At 51.9% G+C, this 20107-nt stretch overlaps 1 protein-coding gene across 2 annotated transcripts in view; it reads right to left on the bottom strand.

Annotated features, from left to right (window-relative positions):
• GRIK3 (glutamate ionotropic receptor kainate type subunit 3) overlaps positions 1–20107 on the bottom strand; it is a 117506-nt gene that overhangs the window by 20928 nt on the left and 76471 nt on the right. For both annotated transcript variants that reach the window (XM_063419089.1, XM_063419091.1), the window contains exons 6-10: positions 18658–18831; positions 15848–15991; positions 13882–13989; positions 10136–10249; positions 7046–7249 (exon numbers count right to left, since the gene is read on the bottom strand). In XM_063419089.1, coding sequence (XP_063275159.1) covers positions 7046–7249; positions 10136–10249; positions 13882–13989; positions 15848–15991; positions 18658–18831 — 744 coding nt within the window. The remainder of the gene's footprint in view (positions 1–7045; positions 7250–10135; positions 10250–13881; positions 13990–15847; positions 15992–18657; positions 18832–20107) is intronic.

Below are 20107 nucleotides of genomic sequence, written 5' to 3' on the forward strand. Positions count from 1 at the left end.
TTCCTTTCCTTTCCTTTCCTATTCCTTTCCTTTCCTTTCCTTCTCCTTTCCTTTCCTTTCCTTTCCTTTCCTTTTCCTTACCTTCATTCCTTTTCCTTTCCTTTCCTTTCCTTTCCTTTCCTTTCCTTTCCTTTCCTTTCCTTTCCTTTCCTTTCCTTTCCTTTTCCTTTCCTTTCCTTTTCCTTTCCTTTTCCTTTCCTTTCCTTTCCTTTCCTTTCCTTCCTCACTTTCCAGATAAAAATACATTTTTACATCAGCCTGGAACAGGAAGAGCCCATTTCAGTCACTGGCATTTGTCAAAACCTGTGGAAAATGGGAACAATATTTTCCCAGTGAGCCCATTGTGCCAGCTGTGGTTGTGGTGACAGGGACAGAAGCTGCAGGGAGTTGGAAGTGGATGGGCATTGGTGACTGCCCAGCCTGAGGTGGGGATGTTCTGCATCCTTGGGACCATCCTGGCAGGTTTGGAGCTTGGCTGCTCCCACCACCTCACAGCACACCTGGAAATTTTGGCTCAGTGCTCCCCACAGTCACAAGGCAGAAATGGCAAAAGAAACGCGGCGTTTTCCCTCCTCCATCACTTCTGTGTGGGTGTCCTGACTCACCAGGGAAAAGGGAAGAAGATGTTGAAGGATTTGGCCACAGGTTTTTCTGAAGGAGGGAGCAAATGTTCTGTGGTCAGAGCTCGCTGGCAATGGCCAGGCTGAGGGATCCTTGGCCAAATTTGTCAGAATGATGCAGTGAGCTGAAGAACTGGAGTTTGTGCTTTTGCCACAGAAAATGGAGACAGAGAAATCTGCATGGATGCCCAGGGATCCAACTGTGCTTTTAGCACAGAAATAAAATTTTACTGTGCCACTCCAGCAACTCCTGTGATGTGCTCCCAGCCCTGTGTCCTTGCAGGGAATGTCACATTCAGGCAGGACAGCACGGAGTCAGGAGCCTGGGCTGGGCTGTGTCCTGAGCAATTAGAGGCAGTACAGGGCTGCACTTCCATATCCTTTTTATCAATGCAGATTTTTCTGAAGGTGGCCTCTAATTAAGGCTTTGCTGACAGAGAGGATCTAAATCAAACCCACCAAGGGTGAAGCTTTGATTTGTCGTGCTCTGACATTCCAAACTGGGCAGTCAATTACCAGGCTCTGGCTGCTCCCTTTACTCAGCCCTGACTCTCGTGCTGTTGCACAGTCAGGCGGGTTTTATTAAAGATGAGGAATTAGTGCCAGTGGCTTAGAGACCCTTGTCCAGCAAAACCACTTAAGCCTACACCTCTGTTTTACTGGAGCTCACACACCTTCCAAGTCTTGTGCTTATTCTTAAGTGTTCTGCTGAACTGAGGCCAAAAAGATGAATTCTGCCAAGGCAGCTACACATCAAATGCAGACACTTCTGCAACACACCTCCAAGGGTTTGGATCTCCTCACTCACCCAGTTCCAGCTGCTCTTGGCCGGCACAGCTGGGAGTTCACCGGGCGTTCAGCACGGGGATGATCGCATTTGCTGCAGAGAGGTTTGGCTTTCATCAGAAAATGCCAAGCCTTATCTCCAGGTTCTCAGTTATCAGGGAGATGTGGCCTGTGGCTCAGGACAGCTCTTGTGCAGCCACGGTCACTGTGGGAATCCTACAATTCTTGACTTTGGCCAGAGCCAACTCATGGGCAGTGGCTGGTCATGTCAGAACCCACCGACAGTATAAGCACCAAGATAAATATTTATTCAGGAAAATAAGCTGCCTCTGTGCTTATTTTGCCAATCTGCGTTAGGTATTTACATAAACTAATCATGTGTGTGTTGCCTGAGAGACAGAAATAGTGTGTGTGTGTGTTTTAGTGATTTAATTGTTACCCAGGTCTGGCACTGTCATCCCTCGGTCTCTCTCGCCACTGCCAGCGCTGGGGCTCCTGCCTTGGGTGCTGTCTCTGCTTCCTGCTCTCCCTGCTTGGCTGCTGTGCCCTGCTCCTGCTCCCTGTGCCCATGCTGGGCTCACTCCTGCATCTCCCTGCACCTTTCCCTGCAGCAGAGCAGCCCTGGCTGTCCTGGGGCAGGCACAGCTGAGGCAGCCGGGCTGTGCTGCAGCTCACGGCTCAGAGAGGAGGGGCTGCAGCTGGGGCAGGGGTGGGAGTGCTCTGAGAGAGTCCTTGTGCCTGCCCAGGGATGGGGAAACACTCCCTGGGAGCGGGGATGCCCAAGGAGAGCAGGGTCAGGGCTAAATGTCTGACTCCAGCTCTTAAAGGCTGCTCTTGCCACCTCACTCCTAATTTAGACATAATTTTTGTCAATGGATTTATTCAATATCAGGGGTGAATTAAGAACGGATGTCAGGAAAAACCTAGCTGTGAGCTGAAGGGGAGGAATGAGGGCCACGAGGTGGGGCTTTCATAATCTTCACTTTAAGGGGGATCTCCAGAGATGGAATTATTAATTACACCCGAGGGATGTGAAGGCTGCAGGATTCCAGTGAGAATGGCACTGTGAGAGAAAAGCCCTGAGCTGTGCATTCCTGGCAGGTGAACCAGGGGCAGGGACACCTGCTGAGGCACACTCAGAACTCGGGGCTCCCAATATACAGATCCTTCACCTGGATCCCTGAGTATCACCCAGCTATGAACCCACCCATTAATGATCTGAGCACAAAAGGAAAAGCTGTTCTGGCTTATTCCATCCCATCCCTAACACTGAGGTCCTGCAGTGTGTAAACAAAAGGTGGAGGACACTTCATCCTTTGCTCCCTATCCCTGGCCCAGTGACATCCAAATGAAGCCCCAGTCCATGACACTGGAGATAAAACATCCACCAGTGCAGGGGCATTAATGGGGAGCTGGCAGTGGGGTGCAATATGGATTTCTGCCAGAATTTACTGTCAGTAAATGCCCACTTATTGTGGAATTGTTAAATGAACTATCAGGAATTGTCCCTAAGGATGGATATTACACCTCCTCTACAGTTATCATTGGCAGGGATCTCCATTAGAAACCCCGGAATTTGCCACATCTCTTTTATTCCCACCTGAAGTTTCAGATTGAACGGCAACGCGATGTGCACTGTCGCAGCAGAAGACAAGTTTTATTTGTGAACAAGTTTGTGCAAAATGGCCAGAACAACTCATTCTGCTGGTTTTATGGGATTCTGCCCACAAACAATAGGGAAGATTTGCAGGCGTTGCTTTGCCAGACAACTGGAATTTATAAATCAGAATGGATGGGCCACGGTGTGCAGTGGAGCTTTGCTTGTATCAGTAATAATTTCTATGAATAAACATCAATAGCAGTTCACTGTTGCTGAAAGGAGGAGGTTTGGCAGTTGTCAGGCTCCCTGTTTGTTATGAATAAAGGGCTCAGGAGCTCCTTTGCATCCCCTGGGTTCCCCAGACCTCCCTGAATACCTGAGTTCAGCTCTCGTGGCCCTTCTGATCAAGGCTCCTCTGCGGGAGTGGCCAGAGGGGTGACAGTGAGCACAGACTGTGGTGAGGAGAGAGGCTGCTTCTCCAGGCACTGAACTGAACTCCTCAAAACAGGGACTTTTTGTGCTGGGGATGAGCAGCAGATGAAAGGCAGCGGGGCAGGGCTGCTGTGTGCAGCTGCATGGGGCTGTTGTCTCTGGATCTGCTGCTGGGGACCTGGCGGACAGGGTCGTGCTGTGGCTGCTCTGATTGCTGTTGCTTTTCCTGTTTATGCTTAAGGCCAGACTAGAAACGCAGGGATTTTACAAAGGATCATAGCCCGAGGCATCCCTGCCTGTGGCCAGACAAGTCTGGATCAGAGAGAGTGGAGGGGGAGGATTCGTGACTGCACCAAGCCCAGAGTGCTCGCTGTGTAAACACCTGTCCCAGCACGTGATTTACCTTTGGGGTGACAACTTTTGGGGATGTATCCCTTTGGTGACAGCACCTTTGTCCCCCAGACACTGCTGACATGCACCTACCCCTCACCCAGCTCCTCTGAGGGGCATCTCCAGCTCAGGGAAGGCCATCCCAAGGGACAGGTACCCCTTGCTTTGCCCCTCTCCTCCTCTCCAAATTTCAGCCCCAGCTCAGGCTGAGTTGGCTGATTCCTGGTACGCAGAATCTGCTGCTTCCACAGCTCCCAGGCCCTCTGAGCAGCAATAATCAACATTTTAGCCTCTCAGTTCAGCTCAGGAGCAGCCCCTGCTCTGCACAGGTCATGGAGCCCACACCAGCTCAGCCCACCTGTGTCAGTCTGGGGGGCTCCATCTCCTGAGCCAAGTGGGTCTTCAGCCATGCAATGATTTTCTGCACTGGGTTAATCCTGGCCTGGGTATTTGGACCTCACAAATTCCTGCCTGCTTTATGCTCCCACTTGAATGGTTCCAATTTCTTTGTGAGAAGGAGATGCTGAACACAGAGGAAGGCCAGCTCAGATATCAAACTCTGGATGTGGGCAGCCCTGTTTTCATCACTACAACTTGATTTGAATGCTGTCTGTAACACTTTTCCTCCTGGGCGTGAAATAAGCTTGATCTCTCCTGCTGCAGAGTGCCCATAGGTTGTGCCTTTCCCCACACCATGGAAAGATGCTGCTGAGGAAGGGCCCATCTGGTTGCAATTTCACTTTCTAAGGCTTTACATAAACACTGCTATAAAAGCAATGGCATGCAGATAAAAGAGCTAACGGCTTCACGTGGGGCCTGGGCAGTGTCCCTGCAGGCACATGCCCAGCCATGCAGGACAGGGCACAGAGCTGCATCTCAGTGTTGAGAGCACAGCTTGCAAGAAGAGGAGGTTTGGCCCCTCCCTGCTGCTGTGGGGTTTTTTTGTTTGTTTTTTTTTGGGGGGGGGTTTTGTGGTTTTTTTTTCTTTTCTTTTTTTCTTTTTAATTTGCTTTTTAAATAGTTATCCAAGAAATACTGCAATTCAGGTTTCCGCATGAATTTTGTGTTCTTTAATGGGGTTGCCCCCCAAACCTCCTCCTCGTCTATCTCAGCTGGTCACAGCTTTGGGAACGGCTGAAGCCACCTGGGAACCGAACCCTGTGGTGTCTTGCAGGACACTGGAAGTGTCCTACAAGGCCCCGTCCCCACAGAGGCTGAGCTCCAGTGCCATTCTCAGCACTGGGTGAGCTCCAGACCCCATTCCCAGCACTGTCTGAGCTCCAGAGCCCATTCCCAGCACTGGGTGAGCTCCAGAGCCCATTCCCAGCACTGGGTGAGCTCCAGAGCCCATTCCCAGCACTGTCTGAGCTCCAGAGCCCATTCCCAGCACTGTCTGAGCTCCAGAGCCCATTCCCAGCACTGTCTGAGCTCCAGAGCCCATTCCCAGCACTGGGTGAGCTCCAGTGCCATTCTTAGCACTGGGTGAGCTCCAGAGCCCATTCCCAGCACTGTCTGAGCTCCAGAGCCCATTCCCAGCTCTGTCTGAGCTCCAGAGCCCGTTCCCAGCTCTGTCTGAGTTCCAGAGCCCACTCCCAGCGGCGGGGGCCGGGCAGAGGAGCCGTGTCCCGGGGGGCTGTGCCCAGAGCCGCAGCCGCTGCTCGGTGCCAGTTCTGATCTGTGTCACACACATCACCGAGAGCGGCACGGCCCCGGCGCCTTCCACTGGGACACTGCCACTTGTCTGGCTCACAAGACTGTTGTGTAAGAGGCTCTAAAATCTGCATTTTGAGCAGCACGGAGTTTTCCAGAAGGAAAAGCACCAAGGCAGGTTTGTGAATCTGGTGTTTCGTTCCCCCATGAGACGGTGTCCTGCTCCCCAGGGCTGTCCTTGCCTGCCCTTGCTGCTCTCTGGGCCCAGCCAGCCAAGGCTGCAGTGCTTGTCACAAGCTGATCAAGTGTCACTCTGTCCCTATAAGGGATATAATCATTATCATCTGCATTTTACAGATGGAGCAAGCAGTGCACAGACACAACTTGTCCAACGTCATTTAGGGCAGAGAAGGCAGATCTGGAAGCCCAGCCCAGCTCCTGAGCACTCATCAGCCCCAGCCAGTGCTTGACTCTCCACACACCACAGTGACTCACCCAGCAAACTCATTATTCTCCCATGAATGGTAAGAGCATCACAGCTCTACAGGGGATTATTTTGGTGTCTTTGCTGCTTAGGCTGTGGATTCAGAATGTAGCCAGGACCTGGAGGTGGTCAAGGGCTGCTCCACTTGAGCAGAACACTCAGGAGGAGAGCACTGCTGCCTGTGCTGCAGAGAGCAGGGATTCTTTTTGTCCTTAGCTTTTCTTCCAGAGGCCTTCTCTGGGAATCAGATATTCATAAAAACACCAGCTTTCCTCACCTCCATAACGGGGCCCTTGGGATCACGGGGTGTGCTGGAGGCAAGATATCTAATTAGGAAACCGAGCAACCTCCGGCCGCGAGCGGCGGTTTCAGCCTCGGTGACGCTTTGGCTGCCACAGGAGCAGAGCTGCTGCAACAGGTTCCCTGGGGTTTAATGGGCTCGTGGAAGTGGCCACGGAAGGAGAAGCACAGCTGCTGTGTGGCAGAGGGAGCTCCGTGTCCCAGGAGATTTTAGAAAATAAGTTGCTCTCATAGAAAATAAAAAATTAAACTGTCCAGTGCACAGCTGCTCCTGCAGTCTGGGTGCCTCCTTTGGGCTGAGCTGTGTCTGGGACATGCCTGGGGTCCCCAGGCTGCGTTGGTGCTGTGCCCTTGCCCATGTTTGTCCTCGGGGGTGAGAGCAGTTCATGCTGTCAGCCCAGGGCAGCCAGTGTGCCCCAGGCCCAGGGGAAGCCTCTTCCCTCTCCACATGCCCAGCCTGTGTCCTGCTGTGGGAGAGGCTGTGCCTGGAGTCACAGAGGTCACTTCTGTGCTGGGAGAATTTTCAGGAATTTCAAATGAATGTTTGGAAGAGCCAGACATGGGGATATTCTTCTGACAACCCATGTGACAAGGAGCCAGGCGGGGTCAGGAGCTCCTTGTGGGTATTCTGAACCAGCAAGAAATGGAAGCTGTCCCACCCCAAAGAGCCAGCCTGGGGACAGCCCGGGGACAGCCCGGGGACAGCCTGGGGACAACCTGGGGATAGCCTGGACACAGCCTGGGCACAGCCAACCCTCTGCAGCCACCCAGGGGCTCACTCACGTGGTCGATGAGCTCCTTGATCATGCCATTCCACTGCCCCTTCTCATCCTGTGCCCCGTATTTGCCGTCCTCCACCAGGCGGATCTCGTAGGAGAAGCCCAGGATGATGGCCAGCTCCTTCAGGAGGTCGATGCAGTAGCCCTCGAAGCGGTCATTGCCAAACAGGGCGGTGTCGGACTTACGGAACATCACAAAGGGCTCCTCCTGCACAGGGAGAGCAAAAAATCCCTGCTCAGGGTCAGCTGGAGGCAGGGCCACCTCTGCAGGTCAGCCCGAGCCACCAGGCACCGGCTCTCCAGGCATGGCTGGCACCGTGACATGTTGGGAATAAATTAACTTTGCACAGCGCATCAGCTAATTAGCAACCTTGTTTACCCCACAAAATTTAATTTTGTCTCTTCTGAGCAGCCAACTGTTTTCCATTTGGTAGGATTTCAGGGAGAAAAATAACCATTTCATGCTCTGAAAATGAAGTGTTAGAAACAGTAAAAGAGGGGGAGGACAAACTCAGCCCTGAGCCCTGCACCCGGTACCTGCCATTCACCATGGCCAGCAGGAGGCTGGTGGGTGAAACTCAGGGTTAGGGAGTTTTGTGGCCACCCCAAAACCCCACTCAGCTCACTGGCCCAGCTCTGTGCTGGCACCATCTGATGGGCACGGCCCTGCTGCTGCCCAGGGAAATTTGTGCTGCACTTGTGGCTGCCTGTGAGTGCTGGGGGTGTCTGAACCATGGCAGAGCTGAGCACCAGCACAGGGGACAGGGACTAATGCAGTGACCTGTGCGTGTCTCCCCCGGAGCAGGGGTAGCAGGGGAAGTCACACAGGGAAGTCCAGCATCCTCTGGTGCCTCTCAGGCTTGGGCAGCCACCGAGGATGAGGAACACTGGGGAGCCTGAGGGAAAAACGTGTGGAGGACAGATGGAAATGGGAAAAAAGGTGGTGGGCAGCAGGCAAGAGCTGGAAGGCAAGGGGAGGGTGAGATACCTACAGCGAGTCCCTGGCCCAAACTGCAGGGCTCCTGTCCTTGCTGTGGGGTGGCCAGCGAGGGAGGGTGAGGAGGGCTAAGCTTTGTGCTGGCAAACGCCCTCTGTGATTCTGCTGAGGCATTGGGGGCTTGAAGAGGTGGGAGGGCAGGTCTGGAGCCCTCATTAGAGCCCTGTCACTGTGCCTGGTTTGGTGGGGCATGGGTGCCCCGCCCAGGGGTGCTCTGAGGAGGGGGCTCAGGTGGGGCTGTGCCAACCGGGAGGGTGCTTGTCTCTGCCCCTCAGCTCTGCCCAGGGGCTCTGTGCTCCCGCAGAGGGGCAGGGGGTGCTCCTTTGACTCAGCAGCAGTGTCAGGAGGGGACGTGGCAGCACACGAAGCCCCACTTGCAGAGCTCTGAAGCCCAGCTGATCACATCACGCCCATGGAGTTCAGCCCGGCTCAATCCTGTGCTCCCCCGCCGCCTCCTCGGCTCTCTGCTCTGGAATTAGTGCTTTGTTTGTGAATCAGCTGAATCCATGGATCTCGATATAAATACGCCGGCTCCAGAGCAGCCATAAAGCACTATTAATTTTGGGAGGCGCTGTAGGGATTACATACATATTTAACAGCCGAAGCACTGAGCATTAGGACGCCGCTCGCTTCGGTAATGTATCTCCAGGTCTCAAACATTTCCTAGGGGGTAATTCTGAACTCTGTGAACCACTTATTCACGGACTATTTCACAATTTATTACTGAAAATAGCCAGACATCCAATTCACAAGCTCTCTCAGTTTGCTAATCGATTTCTCAGTGAAGGTGCCCTCAATTTCATAACTTCACAGTTCCCATATTGCTTGGGGAGAGCGGCACTGGCTGCTGGGGTAATATTTCTCTTCCAACAAGTCACTGCAATATGAGCAAAAGGGGAAAAAAACAACCTTTCATGCTTTTTCTTTTAAAGGCTCCTCCTATGGCTCTTCTCTCGTCATTTACAGCAGTGCACAACTACAAAGGGGTGTTGCAAATGCAAATAACATCTAGGGTTGTATTTTATGTTTTAGTCTCCAGCATACGCAGTGAAATTACTGCAGAGCTCAGGTCTGAGCACATTCCCTGCTCCCCTGGGCACAGGGATCCAGGACAGCCGTGGTTCCGAGGTGGAGGCCCCGTGGCACGTGTGCAGGCCCATGGAGTGGCACAATTAATGGGAACTGATATCACCCTGTGCCTTATGTAATTGGTACGTGCTCGCAGAGCATGAGATGGAAACGTCGCCTGAAAAAACCCTGTCAAAGGCAGATGGCTGACAGTGCCCTCCTGGCTCCATCGTTCTGCATTATGCCACGGCCTTTGAGGTGTGGTGGGTACCAGGGCCTGGACCCAGACAATTCCACAGCCATGGAAATGATTCGTGGGAAAAAATGTCAAGTGCTGGATGGGAATTTCGTTAGGAGGAGTGGCTGATCTGCAAGGAAAGCTGCCACAGCATCTGTCTTTGGCTTATGTTCTGCTTCCACCCTGCTAACCCCTCGCTGAGGGATACAAGACCTTCGGTTCTGCCTGGGGTTCAGCAAGTGCCAGCCCCCTGTGCCCTTTGGCATGTAGGGATCAACAGGGAGAGTTCCCTGCCCATCCTTCCAGCTTGCAGGGATCAACAGGGAGAGTTCCCTGCCCATCCTTCCAGCTTGCAGGGATCAGGAGGGCATGGGCCCTCTGGCATGCAGGGACAGACAGGGGACAGGGACCTGGCTGGGCAGAGGAAGCAGAAGAGCTCAGGCAGGATGAGGAGCATCTTTCTGAGCAGGAGAAGCACCTGGAACGGGACAGGGGCAGGGCTGGGCAGCTGAAGTGGAGGAGCTCAGCCAGGACCAGCACCTGTGACTCCCCCTGTCCTGTGCCAGCCTCGCTGGGGCTGGCAGCCTGCTCAGGGACAGTGGCACTGGGGATGCTGCAGGTCACCTCTGTGCAAGGACACAGGCACTGGGTGCCCCATGAGCCCTGCCCACGTGCAGGGCCTCTTCCAGCAGATCTGCACTGGGGTGCTGTGAGCTTTCAGAGCTATTGGGTATCCCTGGGATATCCCTGGGGTTGGTGGGGAAGGACAAGGACAGGCTGGCATCTCCTACCAGCACCGTGGTGACAATCAGAGATCTGTTGCTCAGCGAGTCCGTGACGTTGGGCCCCCGTCCTTTGGAGATTTCTGTGATGTTCAAACCATCAGAAGGGCTCCATTCTCCAACCTGAAAGGAAGCAAAGTAACACAGTGAATCTCCATCCCCAAGTCCTCAATCCCTACCTGCATTCCTTAATCCCCACCTTGCATTCCTCACTTGCTCTCAGCATCCTACTGGCCTGGAAAAGGGAACTTCCTTCTCTTGGCTGCAGCAAACAGCAGCAAAACTGGAATTACCGTGTATTAACAGCATCAAAACTGGAATTACCGTGTATTAACCCTTCAGCTGCAGGTCAGTCTGGTGGCACAGGTTCCACAGTCCCTGTGCTGCTGCAGTGGATGAAGACTGTGGGGACTGGAGTTTAGGGGTGAATGAATAAACAATTTGCAAGGGCACCATGTACAGCAATGATCAAACCACACTAAAGAGTCAAATCTGGGCAAGGATAAAGCACAACAAAAGAAAAATAGCCACAAATCGGAGTCCATTTTCTTTCTTTTCCATTTTCCCACTGATCTGCTTTGGTGGGGAGGATTAAAAATGGCTGGACCAGCTCTGAGGATCCCTGATAGGGACCATTCCTGCTCTCTGAGCCGTGGCAAATCAGCTGGAGGTTTCTAACACATCTCTTGGCAGGGCCCTGGGCCCCCCTTTGGGAAATCCCTGCAATGGGGGGGGTCTCAGTCCTGGCTGCAGACCTGGAGGAGGCGGTGGCAGCAGCCCTGCCTAGGCATGGCACAGGCACATCTGTGCTCTATTTCAGGTGCTCTGATTTCTCAAGCTGCCAAATTTAATAAATTATTAGACTTTAATGAAGTCTATTGATCCAGAAATGGCAAAACATGTCTCTATTTAAGGAAGTCGTCTGGGTGAGGCTAAGCCTGTTAACCTCATCTCCACGGTGCAGGGGAGGCTTTGGGACAAACTTTGAAGGCAGGAGTGGCTAAAGGACTGTGACAGTGAGATAAAATGTCAGGAAAGCTGGAGGAATATGGGAGTGCTGCCAGCAAATGGAGCAGGGTGGCCACGGAGCCAGCCTGACAGTGAGAAAAAAACAAACCCCACCTGGAAATGGGAACAGAACGATCCATCTGTAGGGTCAAACTGCAAGGTGGGACTCGGAGAGAAGCCAAAGGCAGCCAGCTCAATCCACCAGGGAGCCAGCAGCTTCCCATCTTTTATTTATTGCTGTTTTTAAGATTCTTCAGCCTCTTCAGCAGTCCAAGGGGAGAACTTGGTTTTACTGCATCCCCAAAAAGAGACTTTGTAATGAGCAATGCTGCCTGGCAAAAAAAATTGTCATAAATTCTAGAAGAGTTTCCATGAACTTTGTGAAAGGTTTTAAATATTTCAGGTAAAACTGAAGCCATCCCCCATCTCTGCCTTGGATCACACAACAGCTGCAATGTCAAAAATTATTATTATTGTGGATGGGAAAAAAGCAAGTCCAAGAGGCCCCAGTTTACTGCACTGCAGCCCCAAACACTTCTGCCTTGCTACGTTTTCTTTAAGAAAATTAAATGCATGGCACTGAAGACCGAATTAATCAGTTTAAAATATTAAAAAAGGAAGAAAAAAGAAAAAGTGCTTTAAGAGAACTGTGTGAGTCAGATAGTCAAACTATATGTAATTAGGATTTAGTAATACTCCTGTAATCCCTGGAACATCCAGGAGGTATGAGGATCAGGGGTTCAATCCTAAAGCTCAACAAACATAAGCTGTGATACATAATGCACAATCCAGCTGGGATTTGTTTGTAGTTTGGCGTTTTGTTAGCTCAGATTAACTATTGACAGAATTCCGGCTTCAACAGAGATTTGACATCGATACTTTAAAACCCCTCTGGAGCTGACACGAAGCTTTCAGAAGAATAATGGTGGGAACTGTGAAATCTCTGAATTATTGGAGACAAAAGTTGATGGGGTGTGCAGGGGAAGCGTCGAGGTTTGGCAGCTTCCAGTGGGCTTGATGTGACAGAGAGCTGCAATAACTCCAGCTGGTGCCAGCTCTGCTCAGCACACCTGAGGGGTGTTGGTTTGACAGGTGATGCTGCAGCTGTGCTAAACCTTTGGATTCATGTGGGATCAAAGGCTGGCACGTTTTCTGTTACCTGCCCAGCGCTGCTCTCCAGCAGTGCGTCGGTGCTGCTGGCCTTCAAAAAGATGTGTTGTTATTTTTGGGTTCGGCTCTATAAACAAAATGTTTTGTTAAAAAATGAGGCTACAAGGGTCAGCTGCTGCTCAGTTCTTGCCAGGCACCAGCACTTTCCCCAGCTCTGTCCTGCCTCCTTTCTCAACCACAGCGAGACTGAAGGTCACTGGGTTGATTTGAAATGTTTCCTTTATTCCGTACTTGACACCAAAACCTCCCCGGCAGGAGAAGGCTGTGCTGACCTTGAGCTGTGTTACCTGAGGCACCGAGCTGCTGCTGTGCTGGGGAAGTGTGGCAGCCATTCATTTCAAATCCCAGGAAAAGCAAACGGTGAGGAAGGAGGATGGGGCACAGGCTGGCAGGTCCCGGGAGCTGCACGGTGCTCGATCCGTCCCCTCCAGAGGGAGGATTGATCCACGGCTGCCTCCAGCCCTGGGGCTGCCTCTGTGATTAATTCCCTGGACAAGTCCCCTGTGCTCTCAGGCCCTGCATGGATAATTGAAATCCCTCCCTGCTGCCAAGCCGGGTGTCCCTCGGGCTCAGAACCTGTCACCCTGCCCAGGGGGACGGAGCCAGCGCCGTGCCCGGCTGCCACGGGCACCTGGTACCTGTCGGAAAGCAGACTCTGCTCTAGAAAGGGCTTTGCTGCCCTGCCAAATTCCTCCTGTACAGGTGATAGACACCTGTAGCAGAACAGGGACACAGAGCTGCTCACAGAGTGGTCAGAATCATGGAATTTCTTGGAAATCACAGCTCCCTGTGCTGTGGCCACTCGCTGCTCTCTTTGTCATCAACAGATCTCACCTTGAAACCTGCGTTCTAAGGGATTTAAGGATGTGCATGTTGCCTTTTTATTTTAGGTTTGGTTTTTTTAAGTAATTGAAGGGAAGGAAATTAAGTCCCCAGGCACACCTGGGATCAGATTTGCACATCAGCACGGTTTTACTATGCCCAGAGGAGATCTGCATTAATTTGGAGGACCCAAGGTTGCAGACTTCATGTCCTCGACCCTCATGACACCCCCAGCCAGGTAGGCAAGGCCACACTTCTGCTTTTTCCTTTTTGTCTCTGAGATAATAACAAAATACCCAGTGTATCCTCCTGTGAATTCCAGGCTGTGATAAACTGGGGCCATTCCAAAACCTTGGGCAATTTCATAGTGGGAAATGACTCCAGATGATCAGAGCTATGGGCTCCTCGGAGAAGAACTGAGGATTTGCGAGCCAGGCCAGCAAGAGGAAGTGGGACTGGCATAATTCATGTCTGCTTAGGGCAGGGAGGGGTTAATGGATGCTCAGAAAGTTTCTTTTGCCTTCACTATCCCAGGAAAGTGCCACAAGCACTTCTGCAATCTGTAATCCCACGCACTGGCTTCAGGGTGAGTGAGTCATGGTTGAGCACGGAAAAGGATCTGAGAAATCCCACGAAGTGAATATCCTTTTATATAAACCCCAGAAACCTGGAATCAATGCAGCACCAACCCTTCCTCTGTTGCTGAGCACCAGCGTTATCCTCAGCCACATGCAGCTAAAACAAACCCTGCCTACCTTTTCAAGGCCGTCTTCTTTGAGACTGATGATATCCAAATCAAAATCTGTCCGTAAACCACTGGTTTTATTGAAGACGATTCGTCCCGTTAATCCTTCCCATTGGGCCTGTGGAAGGGAGAAAAAGTAGCAGGGCTGTTACTTAGTATCATAAATAATCTTTTGCCCTCCACTGTATGTTCTTTTAATTAGTCCTTATGCTGGTTCTTTGTCCCTAAAGAGCCTGATTAATTAATAATCCCTCCGTCGCTGCTCAGACTGCAGACGGAGCTGGAGATTTCCTTAACTCTCTTGCAGTCCTTGCTGCAATTTCTGTTCGCACCTTTTGTGTTCACCAGCTGTTGCAGGACGTGATGACTCAGTAGAAAACGACTTGCATTTATCACGGCATCCTTGTGTGCTCGTTTATCCTTGTAGTGCTGATAAACGCCGGCTGCAGGGAGCCGGCTCTGGGACAGCTCCAGTCAGAAGAAATCCCTTTGTGCACGAACTTGCTGGTGCTTCCAAGGTGTGTGGGAGCTTAAATGACTGGAATGCTTCCTTCTGTCCTTCCAGAGGGAAAGTGGAGCAGAAGAGGCCAAGAGCGTGTTCAAGCAAGCAAGAGCTGAGGTTTGGAAACAGGCACAGGAGTCCAGGGGCACTGCTGGTGCCCTGCTTCAGTTTCTGGCAATATAAGGATGGGGCAGGTGCTCACTGGGACTGGGGACATCTTGTCCCCAGAGATTTTTCAGTGCTTGGCTGACTGAGGTCCTCAACAGCCTGGTCTGACTGGGACCAGCAGCAGGAGCTTGGGGTAAAGATGCCTCAATTCAATTCCCCCCCAAAAAAAACCCAACCTGTAATTCAATTTCTTTCCCACTGTTCACTTTGCAGCACCCCTAGAATGAATCTCTCTGATTTAGGAGGTGCTAGAACCCCCAGAGCCAGGTGCTCTGTGCCAGCAGAGCAGGAGCTGGGGGACAGCGAGGTGTCCAATGCCTGGGGACAGTGCTGCATGTGCTGCAGCCTTGTCCTGAGGAGGATGCTCCCCAGGAATGCCAGGCTGCTGCCACACTTTGCTGCTCAGGAATCGGGATCTGAGCCTCAGGCTCTCTCCCCTGAGCAGCTCCGTGCAGGCTGCGCACTGGGAAATGTGGTTCCTTTATGGGTGGGGGAGCTTGAAATATTCCAGTGCGATCAAGGTGGCATGATGTATTCTCGGGGGGAATAACTGGCGTTTCTCCCAGTAAATACGCTCCTCTGGCTCTCCCTCATTAATTCCTGAGGAGCAGTGACAGCCTGCTCCCAGCCTCGCCACCCTGGAGTCCTGGGGAGGCTGGTGTTTGCTCATTTGGGCGTGCAGGTGGTTTGCCTGTGGGACGTGCAGCCCTTGGAGCCCCCCGGGAGCCGGGGAAAACACGGAATGTTTGACGTGCCCAGCTGGAGCAAACACAGCTGCGTGCTGAGCCCTGCAGCTCCCGCGGGGCTGCGGTGGCGATGCCTTTTTGGGCTACCTAAAAACAGAGGCCAGATGAAATTAAAGGAATAAAAAGCAGTTCTATTTATTGAAGGACCTTCAGGTACATTTCAGGCAGATGGATGGTTTTCTGTAATTGGGTGAAAAGGGTCCGCATTGTAGGACTTGGGTGGTAATTATTGAGACAAAAGTATAAATAATATAGGTGTTATCTTGTTATCAGGTAATTAGTGCTTAAATAAGCTTGGAAACCAGAGTTAGAAGCACTCTATTCTACCTGCATTCTCTACCTTGTTAGTTAGAGCTCACGGCTCATGAGTCTGTAAATAGATAAGAAATAATAAAGATCCAAGTCCAAACATGAACCATGACTCCCATGTATTAATCCCAACCTTGGCGGATGAAGAGAAGCCAGAACCATCACATACAGTCAAGGAAAGAAACAAAACAAAAGAATAATAAACCATATAATAATAATAATAATAATAATAATAAAAATCAGGCTCTTACCTCTTTTATGAAGTTCATGAAGCGGCCGCCGAACCTCCAGGCCTTGTGGCGGTGGCACTGCAGGGAGTTCACGGTCATCTGCGGCGCGCGCTGGTAGCACACGGACACCACGTGCACCGCGTCGTACAACAGGGCAGCGTCTGTCTAAAGGGAAGGGGGACAGCGTTGGTGGCCGTGGGGAGCCCTGGGAGGAGGGTGGGACCCCCTCTGGGTCACCCCCTGCCAGCGTGGGGTGCGCTCCCACACCCGAGTGGGTGATTCTGTTTGAGGAAGAGGGTTTTGGTGTAATATGTATGAATATGTAAGGAAGCTAAGCTAGAATTCTCCATGCCCTTCTCATTGTAATTGGTCTGGTGGCAGCACAGGGGAGCTGGTTGGATCTTTGGGATGTTTCTCAAAGCTGTTTCTATCGGCACATGGCTAATAGAACCCTCCTGGGTCATTCAGTACTTAAGGACAGGCACAAAGGATCTCAAGTGCTTTTTGGGGTGTTTTAGCAAGGTGTCGGGGGCTTCTCTGACACCTGTGCTCGGCTTTTCTTCTGTTTCTGTATCATTTGTTATTTTGTCTTTATGAAACCTTTTGCTTTACACAACACACCTCAAGAGCTGTCTAGCAAAATTATTCGAAGCCATTCTGAGAAGCACAGGACACCCTCAGAGATGGATACATTTACACACCAGCCCCAGGGTTTCTCTCTCCGTGTTCCCTGCTTGGTGGCTCCTCGGCTTTTTAGACCGAAAGCTCAGGGGTTCTATCTGAAATCAGCGATTCTGGAAGTGTCATTTGTCTGTGAGCGACTGTTCGGGTTGTTTCTTGCACATTTCCTGCTGTGGTGTCAAAGAGAGAGGCAACGACTTCTAAATGTAGAAGGTAGTAACAGAGTTTTCTTATTGAGTCTGTTTTGTCTGAGTGTAAAAAGAAAAAACCCACCCTAAATGAGAACATATTTTCTGCACTATTTTATACATGGGAAAATTAGAAACAGAGATGTTTGTGGGCACACAGTTTTCCAAAAATGACACAAGCTGTCACCAAAATCAGGACCTCATGGCTTTGTAACATATTCTAGCGTTTCAGTCATCTGAACTAGGGAGAACTTTTTTTTTCCCCGTATAATGTGATGATTTTAGATTCAATTTAAGATGCCCCGTCTCACATCCAAACACTGATCAAGAGAATTGGATTTATTTTTCACTCTGATGTGGTAAGACCTCCTAGTGAAAATACATTATTTGCTGGCTTCACAGAGCCACGAAACAGATGTGAGTGTAGCAGCGGCGTAATAAACCGCAATAAACCAAAATAATACAGCAAATAACTGAGCAAACATCTAACAGGACGTAGCCATGGAGAAAATCCTCCAGCCTTGGCAGCCATCCCTGTGACCTTCCCTTCTCTCAGCAACCAAGCATGAAGAGCAGGAGCCCCACCTGCATCCGTGGGCGGGTATGGACCACAGCAGGGACAGGTTGGTGAGTTTGGGGCTGGGGGAAAGGATATGTCCATGCAATTTCATGGAGAATTACAGACTGCAATGCCCAGCTGAGTCCAGGGCCCCACTGGACAGACACCTGGCAAACAGGAATCAAAGGATCCCTCTGAGAAAGCCAAGAGAGGCTGGGAGGAGAGGCAGCCTTGGGGGCCGAGCTGCGCTGCAGGCACAGGAGGGCTCAGCTGTGGGCAGCCTGCAGGAGAGTGGGAGTCTCTCCTCTAACAACAAACACAGCAGGAGGGATCTGAGGAGCCATTTCAAGGTGAAAGTCTGGGAGGCTTTGCCACTTTTGCAGGGCTGGTTCTGGCACATCTGAAGGGAGAGGGAAGGAGGGAGGCAGTCAGCAATTCCGGGGGTCGGAGGCAGCCTCGCGGGGAAGACAGATGGGCGAGCAGGTGCTGTACCTTCCGAGCAGTAACTCAGCAGAGCAGAGCTGCCATCAGACCCTAAAAGGAGTCATCAAAGCTGCCCTAAAAGGAGTCATCAAAGCTGCAGCTCAGCCCATCTCTGGGCATTGCTTTGGTGCTTTCCTCCTGCCTCAATCCACACACCTTGCCCTGCCGTGTGCTGTGCTCCCAGCCCTGGGAGCTTTCCTCCTGCTCTGGGGGCAGCTGGAGCCCTTTGGGACACGTCCTGGCTACCTGCCTTGTCTGGTGGCAAATCTGGGCAGCTGGGCCTGAGCAGGAGCGTTTCCACAGCAGTGGGGTGTGGGCTGCACCCCAGACTTTGAGGGACAGTGTGACAACCCAGCTAGATGGGATGGATAAAAGCTCAGCCCAGGGAGGTTATGCAGAAACCATAAATCTGAGACTGTGGGAGGTGGGATATGGAAGTCAGGATGCTGATGGCATCATTCCAAAACAGGTCATGTCTCTGGTTCTGGTTCTCCACTGGTTTGAGACCTGTGACATACAAAGTCACGCCCCTATCCTGTGTTTGGGATTGGAACCCTGTCTCCAGATATCCTTATATATTGTTGAGTTATCCACGCCCTGGGTCTTTGGGTGTTGCTCTCTGGACCATGTGGTCTCTGCATTTGGTTTTTACCACCATTAAAGTTCTGTTTTTGGGCACTCCATTGTTCCCACTCCTCTATTTTTCCTATGCTCTGCCTGGCTGGACCAGACCCTGAATCACAGACTGTGCTGGGACAGTTGTTAAAGAATGCAAGAAATTACCTGGGGGCGGATACCTGGGATGTTACCGGTACAAAAACCAACAAAAGCAACATTTAGGCCTTAATAACCATTCCTGCCTTCCTTTACCACCCTGCCCTGCTTCCCAGAGCCCTGTGCCCTGTGTGAACTGCCCGTACCATCATCACACCATCCAGAAGCCCCAGCTGTGCCTTGGGCGCCGACTGCAGCCTCTCCATGGACCACTTCTCGATGATGGAGGAGACGTGCGGGTTCTCCACGTTGAGGATCCTGAAGCCGGTCAGGTTCACCCCGGAGTAGCGATATGGTTCTAGGTCTAATGCATAAAGATCCTTAAAAGAGAGAAACCGGGTTAAACGTTCTGCTTAGCTTTGTTTTGTTCTGAGTTTTGGGCGTCTGTGTCTGTGTTTGGAGACAGCAGGGCCCGCAGAAGGTGGGAGGGAGGACGTGTCCCTCGGGAGTTCAGAGGATTGTGCTGTCTGCTGCCGTCAGTGGCTGTCGCAGGGGTCTGTAGGTGTTGGTGGAATTTGGGTGCCGTATGTGCAGGTTCCCCCACACGCAGTTGCAGCAGAAGGCAACTCCTACCAAAGAGCCGAAGAACTTGCTCTCAGCATGGAAGAGGAGAGCGGATTGTGGGGAGAAAAACAGAACCACTGCCCGTGACCCCAAAAAAAGAAACTTGAGACCCAGGCGGGGGGGACAAGGCAGAGTTTCTGTGTCTGAAGCTCCCATGGGCCTTTCCACGGGGGATTTGCTGGCGGTGCAGAGGCCCACAGGGTGCTGCGGATGACAGAGCCACTCTGAATGCAAAACACCAATTTGCAGACTATCAAAGAGGAACTGAGAGGCATTCCTTGACATTCCGACCGGCCTACGCAGTCTGCAGATGAATGAGGGTGCCCTTTATGGGATGTGGAAACCAGAGCCAGGCAGTGCTCAGCCCTGCTGGCTGCTGCCCTGCCAGCATGGCGTGGCAGGCAGTGAGGGGCACTGGGGGTGCTGGGGGCACTGGGGCAGCACTGCTGTGGTGCAGCTCTTGGCTCTCAACGTGTCTGAATATCAGCCTCAGTACTCAGGAAGGAGTTTGGGGTTAGGCATCACATCAGGAGCATGTGGAGGCTGATCTGCTCCCCAAAGCCAAGCAGCTCACCCAAGGGGTGAGTGAGGGAGTGGGGTGAGATGGCAGCTAGGGGTGGCTTGGTTGATGAGAACCATTTGTTGGGTGGGACATATTTCACCAGCGTTTATCCTGAACAATTTCTGCCAACGTTTCGTGGCAGGATAAATGTGGGGAGGCGGAAAGGCAGCACCACGAGTCCTCTGCAGTGGAGCGTGGGGGTGAAGGTGTGACATTCACTGCTCTCACAAGGGCTCACCAAGAAGAGGTTCAATATGGGATGAGATGAGAGGCTGTGCTGGGGCTGTTCTGTGCTGTGTGATGGGGCTGCTACACTGTGGGGCCACCCAGCTACAGCACCCAGGGGTGCTGGTGAAGCCCCACATGTGCTGCCCCAAGCAAAGCAGAACAGCAGCAGCACTTGCCAGCAACTGAGACATCATTCTCCGTGGGGGAGGGAGGGATCTTGTGGCTTTTTTGCTTTAATAAGC

The sequence above is a fragment of the Prinia subflava genome, chromosome 24 (assembly GCF_021018805.1).
Source record: "Prinia subflava isolate CZ2003 ecotype Zambia chromosome 24, Cam_Psub_1.2, whole genome shotgun sequence".
NCBI classification, from domain to species: domain Eukaryota; kingdom Metazoa; phylum Chordata; class Aves; order Passeriformes; family Cisticolidae; genus Prinia; species Prinia subflava.